The 23,103-nt window shown below is 46.1% G+C and overlaps 1 protein-coding gene and 1 long non-coding RNA gene across 23 annotated transcripts in view; one reads left to right on the forward strand and one right to left on the reverse strand.

The window, feature by feature from the left end:
* Positions 1–2,960, forward strand: part of LOC125940984 (uncharacterized) — a 109,260-nt gene extending 106,300 nt beyond the window's left edge. For both annotated transcript variants that reach the window (XR_007464132.1, XR_007464134.1), the window contains exon 3: positions 2,834–2,960. This is a non-coding gene — a long non-coding RNA (uncharacterized LOC125940984). The remainder of the gene's footprint in view (positions 1–2,833) is intronic.
* The window catches only part of LOC119431222 (TNF receptor-associated factor 3), a 276,207-nt gene that overhangs the window by 130,188 nt on the left and 122,916 nt on the right, over positions 1–23,103 (reverse strand). For 2 of the 21 annotated variants that reach the window (XM_049657814.1, XM_049657826.1), the window contains exon 2: positions 21,909–22,214. The exons of 11 other annotated variants lie outside the window; for them this stretch is intronic. In XM_049657814.1, coding sequence (XP_049513771.1) covers positions 21,909–22,214 — 306 coding nt within the window. Of the gene's footprint in view, positions 1–197; positions 2,969–8,368; positions 8,998–20,614; positions 22,215–23,103 lie in introns of those variants that run through there. 8 more of the 21 variants (XR_007464129.1, XM_049657822.1, XM_049657821.1 and 5 more) reach the window with 6 other exon arrangements.

Here is a 23,103-nt window from a genome sequence, read left to right on the forward strand (position 1 = left end):
CGTCGAACGCGTGACGCCATCGCCAAGTGTATCGCAAAAAAAAAGAAGGAAAGAAAAGAAGAGGGAGAGGGTGAGAGGGGGCGATGAGGTGCATGGGGCTCATAATTGCCTTTCGCTCTCTCTCTCTCTTTCCCTCTATCTGGACTCTCTTATGGGAGAAGGCCAGGAAGGAATGTCTCACGAACTCCAGTGGAGGCAAAGGAAGTGTGTATCTTTATTCAGGGAAGCTCGCCTCCTGGCAGCATGGTATCGTGACGATTCAATTTCCCTTCTCTCCGCTATTAACGAACCAATTTGCAAAAAAAAAAAAAAATCTCGGGGTGAGTGATCCTTAAACAGCACCGTACTACGTCCAGAGTAAACACGAAATTTCCGAGAGGTGCGAGGGGCCCTTTCTGACGATAAGTTTTAACCGAACGAATCACATCTCTCGGGCTTTGACAGAAGCAGTTGAAAGGGGGGATGGGAGAGGGAGGAGGTCCTCGGATTAATTTTCATCACGTGAGTGTTCACTAAAGGTACTCTAAAGAAAAAAAAAGTACGTGAGAATGTGTAAGGGGAAATCTACCACATTAAGAAAAGCTGGAGGCGACCATAATCCTCCTTGACTTAGGTGTCTGGAAAGTGGCACTCGCACCTAGGCGCTGATGTAGCTTGGTGTATTCCTTGTGTTAACTTTGTGTTATTAAAGTGACGTACAACACAGACACCGAATATGCTGGTGAATTCTTGATATAAACGATGTAAACTACAATGCACTATACTGGCGCGGCATCCTCGTCGTCGGAAACTGTACGGTACTCAACGCTTGGCCCGGCGTCCTCGTCGTCTATACTTCCACGGCGAACGAAACGCGCGGGAAACCGAAATCGGAGGCGGGAGCGAACGGAACTGGCGGGAAACCACCACTCACACCAAACCACCGAGCTTCGGTGTACTGCAATTAGTAATTTCTACTTCTTCCCTAATCATTCTTGTCACAACGCAATTTGGAACTAAACTTATGCTCTCATGTCATATCTATCATAAACGTTCAACTATCGATTTCTTACAATGTTTACTGCAAGATTTATTTTGAATTGAGAAGAGTTTTTTTTTTAATTACGCACAAACCGGAAGTCGATGGTCGACCGGAAGTCGCTGCTTAAGAAAGTGTCACCCGCTGCTCGTGCCACTAAAAAAAAAGCGATCATGTTCTGAGAAGAGGTAAGTTAAAGGGGCCCTGAGCCACCCCTCGAGCTTGGTGAAATGGCATAGTCCGTGGGTAGCATACGCTGCTATGAACATCTCGGCACAGTTTCGTAGTCGTACGCGGTGCGTGAAGCTCGCAAGCGGAGCGTGAAGTCACCTTGCTCTCAAACGCCCCCGTTTCAACACAGTCATGATCCTCACCCTCTTCTGTGTGCTTCATTACGCAATAAAGGACACTGCAAGTGCAACGCACAGTGCCCCCGCGTAGTGTCAAACAGGAGCGTCACCTTCTTTCTATTGAAGCCGCACGACTTCAATAGCGAGAAGAGTATCGAGGTGGACGCCATCAGGTTACAAACCTCAGGAGCAGCACAAAAGGTGCACAATAATGAGGGACACAAACTGTAGGAACACCGTGAATAAATAACCAAATGAACTGCCAGTGAAGTTTTAAAAGAAAATGTTGACAGTTACAAACCATTAAAAAATTTTTGAAAAAAAAAGAAATTTCGCAGCGCTAATTTTATTTAGGTGAAAGGACATCAAAACTTCGCTAAGCTCATGTCACACACATGGGAAGTGGCAAGCAAGATTCAGCAGTGCAATACACATTCAGTGATGGCTAACATTAAGATACTCCTGTGACTCCTCCGTTCATTTTATCATCGTCGAGTTCGATACTGAACTCCATCTTTCCGTTTCGAAGGAAACCATTTTTCAGCGAACCAATGCCTATGCTGAATTCCAGGTGAAAGTGCACGTATGAGTAGTCATCGTCCTTGCAGTAACAATGCTCGCGAATGGAAGTCAACAAACGGCTTTGCTTTCCTTCACTATGCAACACCTTCACGCGCCAAATAGACGGCACACACTTAGAGTCCTCAAGTATCCCGTCAAACACGATATCCACAACGAGATCACAAGTAGAACCGCAGTTGCGCTTCCAGACGCCAAGCGTAAAGTACGTGTCCCTCATGTGCAACACCGTAACCTGAGCAAACGTTCCCGGGCCTCCTTCCCGGTGAATGATGTCGTCACAGTTTTCCAGGGTCAGAAAGTAACTCGCGCGCCCAACTGCTTTAATCCGTGCAGGTGTCGTTAACAGCGTACTGGTTAAATGCCGCATGTCAACGTCCCAAGGCACACAGTGTGCAATGACACGGCTGGAATCAGGCTGCGGGGAAGTTTGCCGCAAGTGTTCCAGAAGATCGCGTGATTGGTCCGCCAAGTGTTCCAACTTTCGAAGTATCAGCACCTTTTCTGAGCGCAACGACAGCGTCGATGACGTACTGGCTTTCTCCGCCGAATTTTGCTGAATCGTCTGCTGGTGCGACGCGGTCGATGTAATCATGGCGGCTATTTCAGCCACCTCGCGCTTCAAATTGTGCTCGCATGCTCCGACCTGACGAGTGATCTCAGCGAACGTGGCTTCCTGGTTTCGGACTTGTTGTGTAAGCTCATTCAACTGACTCTGAACCACTGGCAGCAGCTGGTCGTGGTTGGGATCAACCAACCTCTCCTTCAGGTCTTCAAGGGCAGCGCTCACGTGTTCAAGGGTCAGTGCTGTAGATTCCGAGGACGGGTACTCTGTGATCGCGGAGGAAACACCGGTCAAGCATCCGGCTACGTAGTGTGATGGCAGGTCGCTGTGCTGGACTCTCTCGCCGCATCGCAAACATTCCACGCTGTGAAATGTGCATTCGTTCTCGTAGTGTTCCAGCATACGGTCCATGGTGCCCGTGTACTCGCAGCCATGCGCTTCGTTCCAGCAATACACCTTAATAGCAAAAAAAAAAAAAAAAGAAGAAGAAGAAACAGAGAGAAAGCAATAACACATTAACAGTCCGCTTGGCCGACAGAATTCTTTTACTACTGGCGCATTGCATCGCTGTCTGTAACAATTGGAACGTACATTTATATGTTGGTGTGAACCAACACGTGCGCGAGATTCTATAGCGAAGCAAATATGCTCAAAATCAGCCGGCAGTGTATGTCGCTGTCTGAACATTAAAGCCTGCATCAAACAAGAATATTAGGTCAAAGTGAATCACCTAAATATGCTTTTAAGTAGCGAGATGGCTACTCTTATATATAAAGCAGGCTTGGTAACCAGAATCGAGGGGAAAAGACAAAATACTTCAACAATTCTTCCTAGCCCCTAACTCGTCTACGCTTACAACAGCGTTTTTATCCAGTGGAGACCGCCATCTTCTTATCGTTTGCTGGCTTGCTCATCAAATAAATGCGCTCAACCAGTACGGGCCAAGATAGTCGTTAAAGGGCGGTTGGTTGGCGGCTGGCTTGCTCATCAAATAAATGCGCTCAACCAGTACGGGCCAAGATAGTCGTTAAAGGGCGGTTGGTTGGCGTAAACAGGGAGGGCGATTGCGGTTGACGAATTATGACTTAGAGTAAGAATTCGAAGAAAATCTAATGTCAGATACAACGGTATTGTTTAAAACAATCACTAGTGAATTTATCTTTGTGATGTACGCAACTTTGTTTTCTAATGCTTCGGCACGAAGTTTAGGAGAAGGAAGATAATGTCTGCAGACAGCGTGATTATTTATCACTAACTGAAATGGAGCAATTTCCCTTTGAATTTCGTGTCCAATTGACACGCCGGAACGTCAGCGCGACTTTACACATTGCAAGGTATTGCTCATTTTTGTTTTATTTCTCTCTCTTGGTTTGTCACACTAAGAAACGAATAAATACCCAATTCCAACAGAACATTTCACATGAACCTACAGTCAGCTTGTGCTGTTCTATTGTGTTAGTTTTGATAGACACTAAGAAGGAACACTTAGTCAGCGTGAATTCGTAGATTGGGCAATAACATAGTAAAACTGGCACTCCAATCGTAAAACTGGCACTCCGAGTATATACAGGGTGTTTCAGCGAACACTTTCAAAATTTATTTAAGGTTGCCTGTGGCAGATAGCCCAATTCTAGTTAGTGAGCTGGTCTACTCGAAGAGGCGGACATTACTTGCACAAAAAATTAAAATACATAATTTTTGTTGATTAGTCAATTCACTAATTCAGTTTTTAACTAATTACCTGAGGGCCTATATTGCAATTTACAAATTGTAGCCGTGGAGTTCGCAAGGCGGATCCACTTGGAATTAATTCTCGGGATGACAGCAGTTTCGAGATAATAATTCCCAAACTTTGCGGAGAAATGCATTGGCGTTCCAGTTAATATCTTAACAAAACGTCGCTTTATGCATTCAAACACAAAAATAACTGGAACGCGTAATGCATTTCTCCGCAAAGTTCGCGAATTCCAAGTGGATCCGCCTTGCGAACTCTATGGCTACAATTTGTAAATTGCAATATGGGCCGTCAGGTAATTAGTTAAAAACTGAATTAGTGAATCGACTAATCAACAAAGATTATGTATTTAATTTTTTGTGCAAGTAATGTCCGCCTCTTCGAGTAGACCAGCTTATGAAGTAGAATTGTGCTATCTGCCAAAGGTAACCTTTAAGGATTTTTGAAAGTGTTCGCTGAAACACCCTGTATATACTGTCGCGGTACAACGCCAAGAGAAGACTCGGATACGTTTTTCAAGAACACGACAACCTGTTCAAGCAAAAACAGAGCAGAGACATAGGTAGCCTACATTGCATGTAGGCTCCCTACACAGACACGTCTTCTTCGTCGTCGGCAAAATGCCACCGACCCACTAGACGGAGTTCGTTAATGCCCCTCATCGTCGTCGTCGTCTGCCTAGAGCACACGCGTCATTTGGCCCTGCCTAGAAGAGCATCGTCCCGATGCTAGACCAGAAATGCCACTTGCGGAAGTGAGGGTCTCGCCCAGAGTCATTCGCTCACATACGGCTTCATGCGTACAATATGCACAAGTTCAGGACGGTGCGGGCGACGCCGCGTACAGTTGGGACTATCGGGGACGACCTCGTATATGTTACATCACTGAGTCACCGCAATACTCGATATGGGCCGAAGTACCGCCTTAACAGTTTCTCGGAGAAGCCTCGTTTCCGTATGGGTGTCCAAACCCACACTCTGTCGCCCACTTCATAGGTTACGGATCTTTGGTGAGCATCATAGCGGCCTGCGTCGTAGTCTTTCTGCTGGCAGATCCGCAAGCGCGCGAGCTGCCGAGCGGAAACTCCGCTGGTTTTTTGTGAGGATGATGATGATTTATTGGCATCCCCTTTGAAACGGGGTGGCGACAAATAGTCACCTAGCCTGCTTGATTTAATCAGGTATACTACACATGTTCTTTATCTCGCATTTTTGTATACCTTGTCCACGCGAGTTGCAGCGCCATCCATGAGATGGATGCGAAACCAAAATCGCTTTTTCTTCTTTTTTTCTTGTCAACCCTCTCTCAACTTTGTCGTGTCTCTCTCGCCTTCAACTCGCGGCCCGCGCTCGTCGTCGGTCGTGCTGATGACGGCCAAAACGGCAGCAATTTTTTTTTTTCTGAGATTATGCGGTCAGTTTTGCGGTTTTGGCCTTCCGCGCTAGCAGTGTGGTCCGTGTGGTACCCTACCGTTGCACGTTTGTCGGCTTTTCCCCGCAATGTCTCGCAGCTGTCGCTGTTCATATGTGGTTCAATGGTGTGCGAACACATCAAGACGAAGTGAGCCATGCGACGCGAAATTCTACCGCATCCCTAAAGACAACAGGTGAGCACTGAGCAGTTTACTTCCCGGTTTTTATTTGTGATATGTGTGCGCAGTCGTACATGGCTGTCTGGTGGCGAGGCAGCACCTAGCTGATTTGAAAACACACAACTATGCAGTAAATCGTTATGTCAACAAGCAGCGAACATAAATTAAGCTCCTTATAAATATAGTACCACCTGTGCGTATCGCAAGGAACACGTGTGTAGGTGTGCGCTTTGCACTTATTTCTAGCTAATTTGTCACCACCCTTTAAAAATGCGTTTCTGAGAATTGAGGTTCACATATCACAACTAGTACTCTGCCGCGACGCGAAACGAGCTCAGTTTTGTATGTTCCAACTGCGATGTTATAATTTGTGATCTTTACTGTTCTTCAGGATGGAAGCGTTTCTAACCTACGCTGGAAGGATGGACCTAATGGGTTTGCCCAAAGACAAGATCAACAACCGCAGAATATGCTCGGCGCACTTCACGGAGGTGGATTTTAGGACGAGCGAGAAGCAGGCCGTGAGAAACTATGCTGCGCATTGGCCATTAGAGCAATTACAATATATGTTTTTACATGTGCGTACATGAACGTCATCCGCGTTTTGTTCCATTCTATAGTGTGTTGCACTGTCTGCTCCAATTCTGGTTTTCGCAAACGAGCACAATAAAGTGAGTTCAAAGAACTGTTGTGTTGTAAGTGGAATTATTTTTAAATACAATTTGGGCACATGCTTGCTTGTAAAAATGAACGCGACTGCGTGCATGAAAACGCAAAAAGAATCCACTGCGCACAAGCACGCAGCACGAATGCACGAATGGCACGGCTGGACAGGAGAGGAGCGCGCGCTTCGGTCCGGCGGTGCGTCTGATAACGCCAGCGACAAAAAAAAAAAAAAGAAAGAAAGAAAAAAAAGGTAGCGTGCCGCGGACAGCTAAAGAAATAAAAAAAGAGCATTGCGCGAGGACTGAGGGGAGGGTGAGACGAGGCATGGGAGAGGGATAGGAAAGTCAAGAGGGAAAGGAGAAACGAGCAGAACAACGTTATCATAAAAAAGAAGAAGAAAAGTGCTATAGCGAAAGGGGGAGGGTAAAATAATCGCACCGCTTTTTTTTTTCTTTTTTTCCCCACCGTAGTACCGTCATCCATCCGCTAGGGCCTAACTGAAGTGCGCCTGGGCGCTAGCGTCGACTGAGCGTCTGCTATAGAACCAATGGGAGGTATAGGAAGATTCACCCTTCGGCGCGTACGGTATAGGAGCCTCTTCGGAGCGTTGCGGAAACGTATCGGCGTCCGTATCAGTGTCGTCAAATTCGTGTGGAAGCGTTGCATCCAACATCGTTCGTACATCCCGGCTATGAACAAGGCTGAACGGAGTCATGCGCGTCGTCTCTTGTTTCGCCGTGTTGTACGCAAACGTGATATAAGGGAGGACGTCATCCCAATTTTTATTATCGCCATCCAGGTACATTGAAAGCATGTCTTCAATTGTTTTGTTTAGGCGCTCTGTCAGTCCGTTGGTTTGCGGATGGTAGGCGGTTGACTTCCGATGAGCCGTTCCACTTAAAAGCAAGACGTGTTCTAAAAGTGCAGCCGTGAATGCAGTTCCCCGGTCGGTGATACGACGCTTGGTGCGCCGTGTCGCAACACAACATTCTCAATGAAAAAGTGCGCCCCCTCGGCTGCTGTGCCTCTCTGGATGGCCGGTTGCGACGAGAACAAATCGATTCCCTGCAGTAGAAGTAGGAAGTGGGCCCAAAATATTGATCTGGACAAATATTGATTTGATCGAATGTTGTTCGAGGAATCTGGACAGGTTGTAGGATGCCGACTGGTTTCGTCGGAGGCGACTTGCGCCTCTGGCAGTCAAGACAAGTGCGAACGTGATGTATCACGGTGGTGGAAAGTCTCGGCCAGTAGTAGCTTCGCTGCACTCTGCCCAATGTTCGCGTGTAGCCTAAGTGACCAGAAGTGACCTCGTTGAACAGGCTTGAAGTACTTCCGTACGAAAAGCTGCAGGAATGACGAGCAGGTAGGGGACCCGGTCGAAGAAAAGTTTCTTTTGTAAAGGACTTTGGCCCGTAAACAAAACGATGACAATCCTCTTGCGAAAACACTATCTGCTTTCGCAGATCTTCTTTCTAAGTAATTAATGAGTGCAAGCAACTCAGGGTCGTCCCGTTGGTGTTAAGCGATGGCGGCTGTGTCCAGAATACAAATAAACGCTGTATCTTCTTCGCCCCCGAGTGGAGAAGCCGATTCTATCGGCGATCGAAACAGGCAGTCAGCATCCGTATGTCGCTTCCCTGACTTCTACGTGACCGTCATGTCAAACTCTTGCAGCCTTAGGCTCCAACGCGCCAATCGTCCAGACGGATCTTTAAGGTTAGTCAACTAACACAGGTGAATGGTGGTCGCTGAAATCTTTGAAAGGGCGGCCATACAAATATGGGCGAAATTTCATAACCGCCCATACCATCCCTTCCTAAAGAGAACGACAGAAATTGTATTGTTTTTTTTTTCCACTCACCTTCAAGCTGCTAGCTTTCCTGGCAGGAAAGTCGACGCCATGACATTCTGCTTCCTCGAATGGTTCTTGATCTAAAGAGCACCGTCCATCACCACCTTGAGAAATGGCTGCGTAGCAAGATTGGCACAGAGCGTGGCCGCATGGCAACAGCACCATCCGTTTTGGGATCATGCGGCAGAGGCCGCATACACGGGAACTCGGCACCTCGTCGACGAACCGCGTCGGTCGCCAGTTCACGCCGGCAACGACGTGGTCGCGAAAACGGTGCACCAGTCTTCGTCCAGGATCTGGCATGGCGGCGTCTGCACGCACGAATCCTACGCTTGCAGAAGAGCGCAGTGGCTTTTTCACCGAACTTATCGCTACTGAATGGTTTCATACCTTTTGGCTGACGTAGCAACAAGCACAGATAAAAGGAGCCCTGCACCCACTATCGCGTTCAATGCCGAGCACTTTTTGCACTTCGATCTTTGCAGATGTAGATCCTTGGTGGTAGTGGCACACACCCACTCTAGGATATTGGCGAAGAACCGGGTAGCAACGCGGCAAGCAACAATGCTTCGTTATCTTCGGAGACAGCCGTTCCATACATATACGGGTGGTTCCACAACAATAGGTGTATACCTCCGGCATGTTTCATTGTCACGAGCCGCCACCCCGCTATTCGAAATGGCTAAGCAACTCAGACACAACGAGAAAACTGATTGCTTATCGTCAGCTAGCATATTACAGGTCATTAAGAAAGCTTCCGCATACAACTGATATCAACGAAAGAAGAAAACAAATATAGAAATGACATATAAACGAAGGCAGTCGTCTTTATTACAGAATAAAAAATAGTAGTTTAGTAGTAGTAGTAGGGGACAAGAATCAAGGTCCAACGTGTCGCACATGAGGGACAGTGATGCAATAGCATTATCAAGTTCGGCCACACCGCTCCCACACCTTCGATTGCACTACCAACAGGTGAACTGCCCGCGTTACAAATTACCATTGCCAGGACACATACCTCGTACTGGTGTACATATTGGGCCACCGAGTAGTAGTATAATAATCATAGGGGTATCAGGCAGTAGGTGGGTCCCTCAATCCAGGGCTCAAGTGGTCTCTGCTGCTCGCTGATGATGATGATGATGATGATGATGATTTATTGGCATCCCCTTTGAAACGGGGCGGCGACAAATAGTCACCTAGCCTGCTTGATTTAATCAGGTATACTATGCATGTTCTATCTAGCATTTTTCAATACCTCTCATTATTCTTTTTCTTTTTCAAAAATTTACCTTGTACCGCTACCTATGATTTTAATAGATCAAGTCGTATCCATCTTTTCCGTGCTTTTTTCCCACCAGTACTCTAATCGTCTCTTGCTTATCTCTACGGCTGATCTGTTCAAGTTTCCTTCCACTTTAAACCCAAGCGCTTCTGGGAGTTGCACGTTACCTACGGTTCTCGCTGGGTGAATCCCAGTCGCATTCCATTAGGATGTGCTCAGTGGTCTCTGGATCTTTACTGCAGCATACACATGCCTCATCTAGTTCTGAATATTTGCTCCGGTATGTTTTCGTCCTTAGGCAACCGGCTCGAGCCTCAAACAGCAAGGCATTGCTCTTTGTGTTATCGTACAGATTTTCCCTTCTAATTTCTTTCTTCTCATTCTTGTAAATCTCCATTGTCCTTTTTGTTTGCATTCTTTGCATCCAATTCACGGTCTCTATTTCTCTCACTTTCTTTCTGATGACTCCTGGTTGTCTAATTACAGTTTCGATTATCCTGTACTTGGTTGCCAACTTCCTTGACCTCTTCCTCCATTCTGTGTCCGCGCTTTTCATGTAGAGATACTTGTGCACTTTAGCTGCCCATTTACTTTCATCCATGTTCCTGAGCCTTTCTTCAAAACTAATTTTGCTCTGTGCTTCTCTGACTTCAAAAGAGGCCCAACCCATGTCACCCTGCACTGCCTCATTTGTGGTATTACCGTGGGCTGCCAAAGCCAACCGGCCTACTGATCTTTGGTTAACTTCCTAACCCGACAAGATATCCGATTTTAAGCATAGAATGGCATTTGCGAATGTTAGCGCTGGCACCATTACTCCTTTCCAGATTCCACGCACCACCTCATACTTATTGTGGCCCCACAGTGCTCTGTGTTTCATTATTGCTGCATTTCACTTCCCCTTTATTTTTAGATTATCTTGGTGGTTGTTTGAGTAATTCTTTCCTTCGTTTATGTGTACGCCGAGGTACTTATATTGCTTCACTATAGGTATTACTTGCTATTGAATTGACACCACGAAGTTACTCGTCTCTTCATTAAAGATCATAATTCCTGATTTCTCCGTGCTAAACTTAAGACCTAGATTTGTCGCTGCATTCCCACAGATATTCGCAAGTATCTGTAAGTCTTTTTTATTGTCCGCTAGTAGCACAATGTCGTCTGCGTACATCAGTCCAGGGACCTTCTGTTGAACCATTTGTCCATTACGCATGTAGGATAAATCAAAACCTTATTCGCTGTTTTCCAGTCGCCTTTCTATACCCTTGACGTAAAGCGTGAACAACAATGGTGACAGAGGGCATCCTTGCTTCAATCCTTGGTGAATTCCCACCATGTCATTTCCTTTTCGACCTTCCCATACCACTTGTACGTGGTTGTCTCTATATATCTCCCTCAGCAGCTCCACGAAATCGTCATCTATGCCTTCGTATTGAAGAATATCCCACAACAATTTCCTGTCTATGTTGTCATAAGCTCCTTTAATATCTAGAAATGCTACCGATAAAGGTCTTTTCTGAGCTACTGAAATCTCTATGCACCTGAGTTAGTACAAACATATTATCCTCTAAGCGTCTGCCTGGCCTGAACCCATTCTGTAGTTCCCCCAATACATCGTTTTTCTCCACCCACTTCGACAGTTCGCATTTTATGACTTGCATTGCCATTCTATATATCACCGACGTTACTGTAACTGGCCTGTAACTGGCCTGTACGCTGGCTTGATCGAGAAGCGCCCTCTGGCGATCTCTATCTTCGCTAGCAAGCCAAACCTCGCACTGCCTTTAACTGGGAATTTGCGCCGTAAGTGGCCAAATTGGAATTTAGAGGCCGTAGTTCACATGTCCACATTACGTGGGAAAGAGTTGGCCAAGAGCCCACCAAAAAAGTATAATGAATTAAGTACACTTTTTTTTGTCCTGGTAATAAAACAGAGGCAATACGGTGTTCGCTACGCCTTGGCCTTGAACAGGTGGTACACTTACAAATACAGATTCGTGTACTTTCGCACATATGTTCCTAAATAAAAGACCGGAAGAACAGTAATATGCGGCACAACCGTCGTTATCACCTACAAGTCAAAATAACACCAAGACATTACATAGAAACTCTCAGAGCAACAGTGCGAATAAAAACACTATCGGATAACACAGCGAGATTAGAAACTCTTAAGCAACAGTGCAAACCCGAATAACATCATACAAAGCGACCGTACAAATAAACAACGCTCTCAAAAAGGAAATGTTACCTGTTTTCTTATATGCGTTATTAACGCCCATGCATTTCGATGGGGGCGAAATGCGAAAACACCAGTGTACTTTGATTTAGGCGCACGTTAAAAAACCCCAGGTGGTCCAAATTATTCTGGAGTCCCCCACTACGGCGTGCCTCGTAATTAAATAGTAGTTTTGGAACGTAAAACGCCGTAATTTAACTTAACATGGTACTGTCCTCAAAAAAAAAAAAAAAAAGAACAACAAATGCCATGTCACGCAACTCAAGTACACCAAAAGCGACCTAAGTACGCCGTGCACCGAAAGGTTGAGTACTTCGAGCTCATAGGCTGATTATAGCAATGGCGGTCAGAATTCTAGAACAATAAAAAAAACAGATTTTATAAATAAATGTACCAAAGGAGCATGTGGGAAAACCATTAAGAAGAAAAAAGTGGGAGGCTACAAACAGAGGTGTAAGCCTTCACAAGGAGTGAGTGAGTGAGTGAGTGAGTGAGTGAGTGAGTGAGTGAGTGAGTGAGTGAGTGAGTGAGTGAGTGAGTGAGTGAGTGAGTGAGTGAGTGAGTGAGTGAGTGAGTGAGTGAGTGAGTGAGTGAGTGAGTGAGTGAGTGAGTGAGTGAGTGAGTGAGTGAGTAGAGACTTCACGCAATTTTAATAAACCAACAAAAAGCACCAAAAATTATATGTAATACAGCGTTTTGTTATATTCGTCTAATTATTGATGAGTAATGAGCTGTGGTCTACTAAAGGATGTCTCTTGAACCAAAGTTCCGACAAGGGGACTTGCAACATTTTTCTTATTCTGTCATAGGTGCGATTTGAAGAACTGAGATATCTCTTTCTGCTGAGTTGCCAATTTAAGAATTCAGTACTTACACTTTTTTTTTCATAATTAACGAATGTTCGACAACTTTCGCATGTTTTACAACCTACGTGTGTGTAAAACAAAATTCATCTTTCTCTACAAAGTGCAGTAAAATTCATTTACGACTCATAGGTTGTGTGTAGAGAGCATCTCTGCGCTTCCATGTACTTGAATCGGAGAATTAGAGTTGAAATTGAGCACCAAGACTAAATGTAGTGCGTCTAAAAAAATAGATAAACGCCTTTGCTATTATCGCGCGCACGCAAATAAAAATTAATAAATAAAAAGAACACAATCGTTACGCTTCGGGGGAAGATATGTTTGGTGAACGCCAAACCAGTAGTAAGTTGCTTTTTCTTATATATTTTGCTATGTTTGGAATACAAAACAATATATTAATAATCGCCCCCTGGACATAAAGATTTGCTTATAACAGCCCTTACGTTTCTATCATTAATCACTGCAGCATGATACCATCAGTGTTGCGGCTGACTTAGCGCCTTATTTGCAGAATCTGGCATGAAAAAAAGAAACCTTTTACAATAAAAAAGGTCGCCCTCTTCACGCAATATTTCCAATAGTTTTGCACGAAATAAGTTGATTTCATAGACATCGAGTTTTGTTGGCATGACCGTCACAGTCACGGGAAGGACGTGGGCAAAATTACACTGACGATAAGAAAAGCGTTCCGTAATATGTCCGGGGAAAGAAGATTTCTGAAGTATCTCTTACTCTGATGTCATCTACTAAGACAGCAGTATACACGCCTGACAGCGAACATCGACCCACGAGAGACTTAATGTTTGCGATACATGCGGCTTTTTATTTTATTGTTAAGATAATTCTTACGAATCACCTTTCACACGTCAGCACTATTCTATTTCTTGAGCTAGAGTAGTCTCAGAAGTAGACATTATTTGCATAAAAAGTGAAAGTCGATATTTGAATACTAACAAACTTGTCTAAGTTAACTTGTAAATTGCTTACTTCCCACCACATGTTGCAATTTACGAATTAGTTAGCTAGTTAAATTGGGTTTATTGACGCAAAAGCGACTTAGGTTTTGCTGGGCCAGTCACAGGGTGTGTTAAAGTCAATGGTAGAAAAGAGTAAAACCTGCGTTATTTAAATTCTGCTCACAGAGCCTACTTCGTACAAAAAATTCACTACATCTGTAAAATGGACAAGGGAATCGTCTCCCAAAATGAGAATGGGGTGTAGTGGTATATGTGAATCGTATAAATCGTGGAAATGTTTTTGTCTTTGTCTTTCGATATGTGGGCATGTAATTAGAATGTGTAAGTGGTTCTTGACATTTATCCCATACCGGTTATGCTTCCTTTGTGAGTAGATAATTGTGCGTGAGGTGTGTGTGCCCTGTTCGGAGTCTGGCTAAAATTACCTCCATGAAGCGATCTTGGTGATAGCAGGTTTTCCATTCACCTGGCACCGGTTTGATGATGTGCAATTTGTTATTGCAATTTGCAAGTTGTTATTGCAATGTGAAATTTGTTACGAATTGCAGCCGGTGACTTCTAAGGCCATATCCAGTAGGAACGAATTGTGAAGATGACACCAGTTTCGAGATATGTGTTCAGAAAGTTCGCGACAAAACGCAATGGGGCTCCAGCAACTTTTGTGCTTCAATACATAAAAAGGCGATTTTGTGCGTGTGTGTTTGTGCCGGTGTTTTTAATTCTGGAGTTTTACGTGCCGAAACCACAATATGATCATGGGGCACACCGTTGCGGGGGTCTCCGGATGGATTTTGACCACCTGGCGTTCATTAAACGTGTGCCCAGCGCACGGCAAACGGGTGTATTTCTGCCCCATCGAAATGCGGCCGCCGCGGTCGGGACTGGCGTTTTGTTAAAAGGGTAATCGGAATAAAAGTGGATTTTTAGCGCAAGTCTTACTGCGCTTCTAATCAAAACTGTTACTACTCTCGGAATTCTTCCCAAGCGGATAAGACTCGTGAAATCGCTCACTTCGATTCGTGTATTGCAATGTATGTGCAATATATCTGCTGCAATATATAATGTCGTGATCGTCCGCTATAGCATTGCCTTCTGTGGTATCCGATATGAGCGCACACACGCCTCCAATCTCTGAGTCTGGATGGCGTAAAACACACCACCCGAATTTCCAAGCTCTGAAGACGCACGATTGCGAAGTCATTAGTGCGTTCTACTCCTAACTTATCATTACTGAAGGGTCGCGGTTTCAATCCCCAGGGGCAGTGGTGGGCGCGGTTGACTCTTCCTACGCAATGTGACAAAGCAGAAGCTTAAAATAAGGAGGTAGCCATACGAGGACGGCGTAACGGAAAGGGCAGGCACAGCAAACCGACATTCCAGCTGTTGCAGTGAACGTTAACGAGGACAAATAATCAATGCGATGGGATTGATAATAGGGCGCGCGCACTAATATTTCGATGCAGAGTGAACCGACTAAAGGTTGAGTGCAGAGAAACAATATAATGAAAGAAAGCTCGCCCGCAAATGCAGAAACTGCTCCGACAATTTTTGAAGAACTGCAGTGCGCGCGTAGACCGCGTACGACTTCCCGTCAAAGCGGAGCAGGATGCTTCGTTTCGACACAAACGCTATCTTATAAATGCGGCTTGTTGGGCGAGTTAGTGCATGTTACTTCGTAAGGATATTCCAGCAAACGGAAAGCAAAACCACTAAGAAATTATGAGGCAAGACACACAGAAACGATAAAGGGCAGTGCTGGAAGCGCCATCTAGATGTAAGCCAACGACCCATTCTTTAGGTTCACCATTTTTCGCCTCACGCAGTAGGCAACCATGGTCTAGATATGTGTTGCGACTGTCACGCGTTATCGGGAATGTCATTGTCATTGTCGGGGGATGTCATCAACAATATTTCTTCTTTTTTTCTTCTTCTTTCTGGGGTTTTACGTGCCACACCAGTTCTGATTATGAGGCACGCTGTAGTGGAGGGCTCCGGATTAATTTTGACTACCTGGGTGGGGTTCTTTAACGTGCACTACAACGCAAGCACACGGGCGTTTTTGCATTTCGCCTCCATCGAAATGCGGCCGCCGGGGCCGGGATTCGATCCCGCGAGCTCGTGCGCAGCAGCGCAACGCCTTAGCTGACTGAGCCACGCCGGTGGGTCATCAACAACATCCAAAGGGTATGAAAATTTGAGGAAAATTAATAAATAGAGTTGAACGGAAGTATAGGCAAAGTATACCGGAGGTCACGTGGTTAGAAAAAAAAACGAGATTGCGCGCGTCTGCGCATGCGTTGCTACGTATGACGCCGAAGGTCATAAGCGCGATGGGGGGACGACAGTACACTGCATCGACGTCAGTGGCGGCTTCACGCCAATGTCATTCCTGGAGCTGCGCTTATCTACTTCAGACGCCCACATTCGTCGAGAGATCATGGCGATATTGTGCTCCTAAACTTATGACTCGATTAAAAAAAAAATCACAGCATATCCACGGGGTGAATGATGATGAGTGGGCGAAGCTCCGGAGGGAATCATCGGATCTCCTGCTTAAGGGGACGCTAGCACAAACGCGTTAGAAACGTGCAGTACTCTCTAGTAAGGGGGAGCGGCCACAGCGTCTTACGCAGCCATTTACACATGCCGGAACGTGCACCGCGTTTGCCGACGCCATCACATGACTGCTGAGAGAGTATACCCCCCGTATTCATAAACGCTCCTCGACTTGAACTTGACTTGCCACCGCTTTGGGCAGCGCGTTCGAAACGCGTTGAAGGTAAGGCGGAGAGGCCACGGCGTCTTACACCAGCTTCTTACACGGGCCGTAACGCGCTAGCACAAACGCGTTAGAAACGCGCTAGAAAAGCGGCCTTTCGTTAATGTTGGGTATTTATAGCCATCGTGGTGCGTGTGTCCATGTCCGCTTCGTGGCGTAGTGGGCTTACGCCGCGCGCTCGGAAGCGAGGGGTCCCTGGTTCGATTCCGCGCTGCGGACACAACTTCGGAATTTTTCTTCTCATTTTTCTCAGACTGGTTACACACTACTTCTACGACGACGGGGACGGAACGGGTGCCGCTATAAGGAGCTTCGCCCCTAAAAGACAAGGTGTAAATTTGCTTGCCCGTGTTTTATTTTGGTGCTGTTAAGTCGCGCCAAACATGAGTAATGCTCGTTAATTTTCTTTTTAAATAAGCAATATTACCTCACATATTCGCTACCTCCCGTAGTTCCCGCAAGCAACCTGTCCCCAGTGGGAATAAATGCGGAGGGCAGTAGAAGCCCGCTTAAGCCCAAAATTGTTTCGAGCATCCCCTTTTATCCAACGTCCTCATGTCTTAATTCACCCTGTCCGCTGTAGCTGCATCGGCAGGACATCGAAATCCACCACACGACAACACGAGTCATAAACAACAGTGTAAGCGCAGAAATGAAGTCAGCACTGGAATAAATATAATCATTTCTGAGGCCATACTGTTCGTATACGTAATGCGCAAATGAGAATCAAATACAGTTCTTGAATTGCCTATTAATGCAATTGTTTATCTTTACTTTGTTCTTTTTGTTGTTGTTTGCCTTTTGTGGCTCGTATACTTACGAGTGATTTATTACGCTTATGTGCACATCAAAAACTGCAATGTGGTAAAAATTATTCCATAGTTCTCCACTATACGGCGTGCTTGGCCATCAGGTCCTGGTGTGGGCACGTAAAGCCCCATAATTTGTTTTTATTTGCTAGAGTGAACTTTTTGTCTCATGCATGAAATACATGTATTTCAGAATCTCATGTTGCTCTCCCTGTCAACATACTCAAGGTGGACGTACTCCGTATTCTGGGCCTCACTTTCCAGAAGGACGGTGCCGGTCTCGCCGCCATTAAAAAGCTGCAAGCGACAGTTACCCAAGTCGCGCATTTGGTGCGAAGAGTGACTAACAAAAAGCACGGCCTGAAAGAGCAGGACACAATCAGATTAATACAAGCCCTGATAATCAGCAGAGTCACTTACGGCACCCCGTACCTAGGTCTTAAGAACAGCGAGAGAGACAAATTGAACACCCTAATACGAAAAACCTACAAGCTGGCACTGGGGCTTCCACCGACAACAGTCGACGGAGAAGCTACTCAGCCTGGACATCCACAATACTTGGGAGGAACTAGCAGAGGCCCACAAGACGAGCCAGATAGAGCGACTCAAGCTCACCAGCACGAGCAGGGACACCCTAATAAGACTGGTCTACTCAGTCGAATATGAGTCCAGAAAACAGCGTGTTCCTCTGCCCCTGAGGGAGAAGATCACGGTGGCCAGCATCCCGAGAAACATGCACCCTGAATACAACAGAGAAAGGAGGCGAGCGAGAGTGCAAGCTCTACGTAAGGCCTACGATGGACCAAAACAAGGAGAAGTCAGATACACCGACGCGGCAAAGTACAAGAACAGAGTGGCCCACGCTATCAGCGTGATCAACGGCGAAGGACAAGAGGTAGCAGCGGCCTCAGTAAGCACTGCAGACATCGACTGCGCGGAAGAAACGGCGATAGCCCTGGCAGCCACTACGGGCAAGCGAGAGGAAGATCACATCACAGTCATTACGGACTCGCAAACAGCATGCAGAAATTACCAAAAGGGCCGCATTTCCAAACAAGCCCTGAGCATCCTCGAAAAACTAGACAATTTTCAAGAACTGTACATTGTCTGGGCCCCGGGACACGAGTCCCTGGCGGGTAATGTAGCGGCTAACGCTGCTGCCCGAGATCACATTCTCCGGGCTATCCCACCGGGTTCACGAGCACCGGCAGACCAACATGATAGCGTCCCGAAAAGATACGCCGATATCCTGAGTCATTACAGACTGGGCAGGAGGATCTACCAACCCCCGCATCCCAAGCTAACAAGAGAAGAGGCAGTGATCTTCCGCAAACTACAGACCGGCACATTCCCGCACGGCACCCTGCTACACGCCATGTATCCTACGAGCTATAATCACAAATGCGCCTTCTGCTCTGCGCCCGATACCCTCTACCACATGGTATGGGGATGTCAATAAACCCATCGACACGACCCATCACCGGACCAACCGTCGAGCAGTGAGAGGCCCAGCTGACAAGCCCGAGCCCTGAAGACCAGCATCGCCTGGTGAGCAGGGCCAAGCTATCGGCTCAGGCCCACGGCATCCTGGACTAGGGACGCCGCCCACCTCGGACGATTTGAGCGTCTCCTCATTTTTCTAAATAAAGTTTATTCCTCCTCCTCCTCATGTTGCTCTTGATTGTAGATGCAAGCTTGTTGGCACTCACCACAGAAATCTATGTGGGCGCCACAACTCTGTCGAGCTGCAATGCTCAATTCCCGTAGACCCTTCTTTCTCTCTTCAAGAAACAAAAAGAATCATTCATTCATTCATTCATCTGCGTATCCTGTACAGAATGAATCGTATATATAAACTTAAGTTGCAAACAATTCGCTGTTAAAGCACGATGTCTGAAAAACTCACAGCAGCCAAATATGTGATTGACAGCCTTAACAGGGCCAGAATGAAACTTCTCGCCAATGCAGCAAATTTTCGGGGGGGGGGGGGGGGGGGGACGTTTCGGGGGGAAGCTGTTCTCAGGGAGCTGTTTTTAAGAACAGCATGGGTTTATTAGGTAGAACATTGATGAAAGATCGGAAAGACCTAAGGGTCTATCAGTTGTAAACAAAATGCAAGATTCAGTAAACTTCCCCTGTGAAGCAGCCTGCCAAACTGCTCTCAAAGGCATTTGCAATGGCCGCTTCATTCGAGCTAGGCTGTGAGCCAGCAAACAGTGCCCTACTGCTTCCGTAGGGTGGAATAACTCAGTTACACAGCTTCGCCGTCTTTGATGAATCAGAAGCCAGATTGAAATTCTTCTGCTAAGTTTTCATACTGAGCTTTACCTACATGGTACGAAAGATGAAAACCGTGACGCGATTTTGTGTCAGCTCTCCGCTACACGTGTAATCGCAAAAGTGTTTTGGAAAAAGTGACACCGCTCACCTACCTCGGCAACCGTCTGTAGGTGGCAAGCTGTCGGCGTTCGCTTTGTTTACCGTATTTAAAAACCCACGCACGCACACACACACGCACACTTATACTTGAAGTTGGATGTGAAATACTGAAAGCATTTCTGATGCTACTGCTGCTGCCTTTTCAGGGTGTTTGCTTACCATGTAGGCCTGCAGACGCACCAGGGCGATCCTTCGTCTGATGAGATGCAGGCCAAGAGTTGGATTCTCAAAACAGATGGTATCGTAATAGCGGAGGAAAGCTAAAATGGCCGCGTACACTCGTTTCTGTGCGTGGTATAAAAAAGCACGCGTTAAGAATTAATCCGCATGTCCATATTTTCTGATCCAGCTTGTCTAGTCGTTACGGCGAGAAACACCTGCAATAACTGAAAGCGATAAAATAAAATAGTACACCGCAAGTTTACCGGAGGACCAGCACGAAGAGCGCCAAGTTCAACTATAAGCCTTACCAAGCAGCGATGGTCAAAACATTGTGAGCATGTATACCGGTTATCGCGCTCGTAACCAGGCTGAGAAAAACTCCTGTACATTTGTTGTCCGTTGCAACCTGCTTTCTCATAAAGATGAGCGGTGTCTTTTAGGTCTTGTCGGGTCTTTGGGCAGGCATGCCAGTAGAATTACGAAGCTGCCTATACGAAGATGCCTGGACGCACGTTCGTCACCATCATCAACTCTATTCTGGTCTGACCGAATGTGGTCTGGTCTGGAATCTATTCTGGTCTAACCGAAGTATCGAAACGATAGATTTCGCGTTCAGGACGTTATTTCCTCCAGCGCCAATTATCTCAGCAACCGAGTTGCTATAACAGTACGTGGTGTGACTGGGTGTGATATTAGACCTTTGAATACACCGTTCATCGACGACGAAGTGCGAAGAGCTTGCCGAAAATTGCGTTTAAAATTAGAGGTTTGCATGAGCACTCCAAACATTAACTTTGTTCGACCATTTCGGATACAGGGCAACGCGCAGTAATACAATGTAGTATCTAACACGAACGTCACCTTGAAATCGATCTCTTTAGCACGGTAATAATATAGAGAACAGTATCGAGGTGAGCCCCTAAGGTTAGAAACAGCTGGAGGAGAACAAAATGAGCAAAATAACAAGGAACACAAACAGTAGGTGCAGAAGAAGGAAAGAACAACATGAAAAGCCTGTAAAGTCTTGAAACAATAGGTTGACATTTACAACGGACAGAAACATTCAAAAAAGAAATTTCGCAGCACTCAATAAACCTTAGGAGAAAGGACATCAAAAATTCGCTAAGCAAATATGGGAAGTGGCAAGGAGGATTCAGAAATGCAATGCACCAGTGCACCTGTGACCCCACCGTCCATTTATTCATCGACCAGATCGATCGAGAAGTTCATGTTTCCTTTAACTAAGAAATCATCTCTTTTCAATGAATCATTGTCTATCCTGAATGCGAAGTGGAAGTGTACCAATGGGACTTCATCGTGCTTGCAGTCACAATGCTCGTTAATTGAAGTCACAAACGATTTTGCAGTCCTCCACGATTCCACACCTTCACGCGCCAAACAGGCGGCAAACACCTGGAGTCCTCCAGCATCCCGTAAAACTTTATTCGCACAATTATATCAAAAGTAGAACCACATTTTCCCTTCCAGACGGACAGCGTAAAGTAGGTATCCCTCATGTGCAACACCGTAATCTGAGCAAACTTTTTTAGGTCTCCCTGCCACTGACGGATTTCGTCACAGTTTTCCAGAAACAGGACATACCGCACGCGCCCAATTTCTCTAATCCGCGCGGGTGTCGTATACAGCGCACTGATTAAATGCTGAGTGTGACCGAAGCGAATGTTACAATAAGCATTGACACGGCTGGAGTCAGAGTGCGGGGAAGTTTGCCGCAAGTGTTCCAGCGCACTGAGTGACAGGTAAGTGAAGTGTTCCAACTTTCGAAGTATCAGCGCCTTTTCCGAGCGCAACGACAGCGACGACGACGTGCTGGCTTCGGCCGCCGGATTCGGCTGGTGCGGAACGGTCGATGTCATCATGGCGGTGATTTGAGCCATCTCATCCTTTAAATTCTGCTCGGATGCTCTGAGCACGCGAGTGATCTCAGCGAACTTGGCTTCCTGGTTTCTGACTTGTTCTGTAAGCTCATTTAACTGACCTGAATTACTGGATGCAGCTGGTCGTGGTTGGGATCCCCCAACATCGCCTTCAAGTCTTCAAGAGCAGCACTCACGTCTTCAATGGTCAGTGCTGTATGCTCCGAGCGCCTGTACTCTGCGATCGCACAGGGCACACCAGCAGTGCATCCGGCCGCGTAGTGCTTTGGCAGGTCACTGTGCTGGACTCTCTCGCCGCATCGCAAACATTCCACGCTGTGAAATGTGCACTCGTTCTCGTAGTGTTCCAGCATACGGTCGATGGTGCCCGTGTACTCGCAGCCGTGCGTTTCGTTCCAGCAATACACCTTAATAGCAAGACGAAAAAAAAAAAAAAAAAAACAAGACATATCAATAACAAACAATACAATTTTTGATAACACATTTTTTTTTTACTAAAGGCTCGTTGCATCGCTGTCTCTAACATTTAGAACACACATTTGCATGAAGTCAGGTGCTAAGCAACGAATACGCGAGATTCTATGGCTAAGTAAATATGCTAAACACGTTAAAGGTTTTACGTGCCAATACCACAATCTATTTATATGAGGCACGCCGTAGTGATGTACTCCGGGATAATTTGGACCACCTGGGGTTCTTTTACGCTCTCCTAAACCTAAGTACGCGGGTGTTTTCGCATCTCTCCCCGATCGAAATGCGGCCGCCGTGGCCAGGATAACATGCTCAACATCACCAAGCAGTATCTGTTGCTGTCTAAACAATAAGGAGGCATCAAATATGAATATTAGATCAAGGTCAATCACCTAATTATGCTTCTAAAAAACAAAACAGCTACTCTTACACAAAAAGCACGCTTGGTGAGCCCGAATCGAGGAAAAAAAGACCATATTTCAACTATTCTTTCAGGTCCTAACTCATCTGCGGCGACAGTTGCATTCTTGTGCGCTGGAAACCGCCATCTTGTTTTCACTTTATACCTTGCTCCTCAAGTAAATGCGCTTACCCACAGGGCCAACGTAGCAAAAAGGAGGCTTTTTTGGGGTCGGTTGTGGAAAACTAAAGTCGGTAGTGGTTGAGGAAAAATGTCTTAAAGGGGCCTTGAACCCCTGTTCGGGCTTGGTGAAATAGCATAGTCCGCGGTTAGAATTCGCTGCTGTGAACATCTCAGCCAAATTTTGCTATCGTACGTGGTGCGTGGAACTCGCAAGCCGAGCGCGAAGTCACCTTTCTCTCAAA

Source organism: Dermacentor silvarum, chromosome 10, assembly GCF_013339745.2.
Source record: "Dermacentor silvarum isolate Dsil-2018 chromosome 10, BIME_Dsil_1.4, whole genome shotgun sequence".
NCBI classification, from domain to species: domain Eukaryota; kingdom Metazoa; phylum Arthropoda; class Arachnida; order Ixodida; family Ixodidae; genus Dermacentor; species Dermacentor silvarum.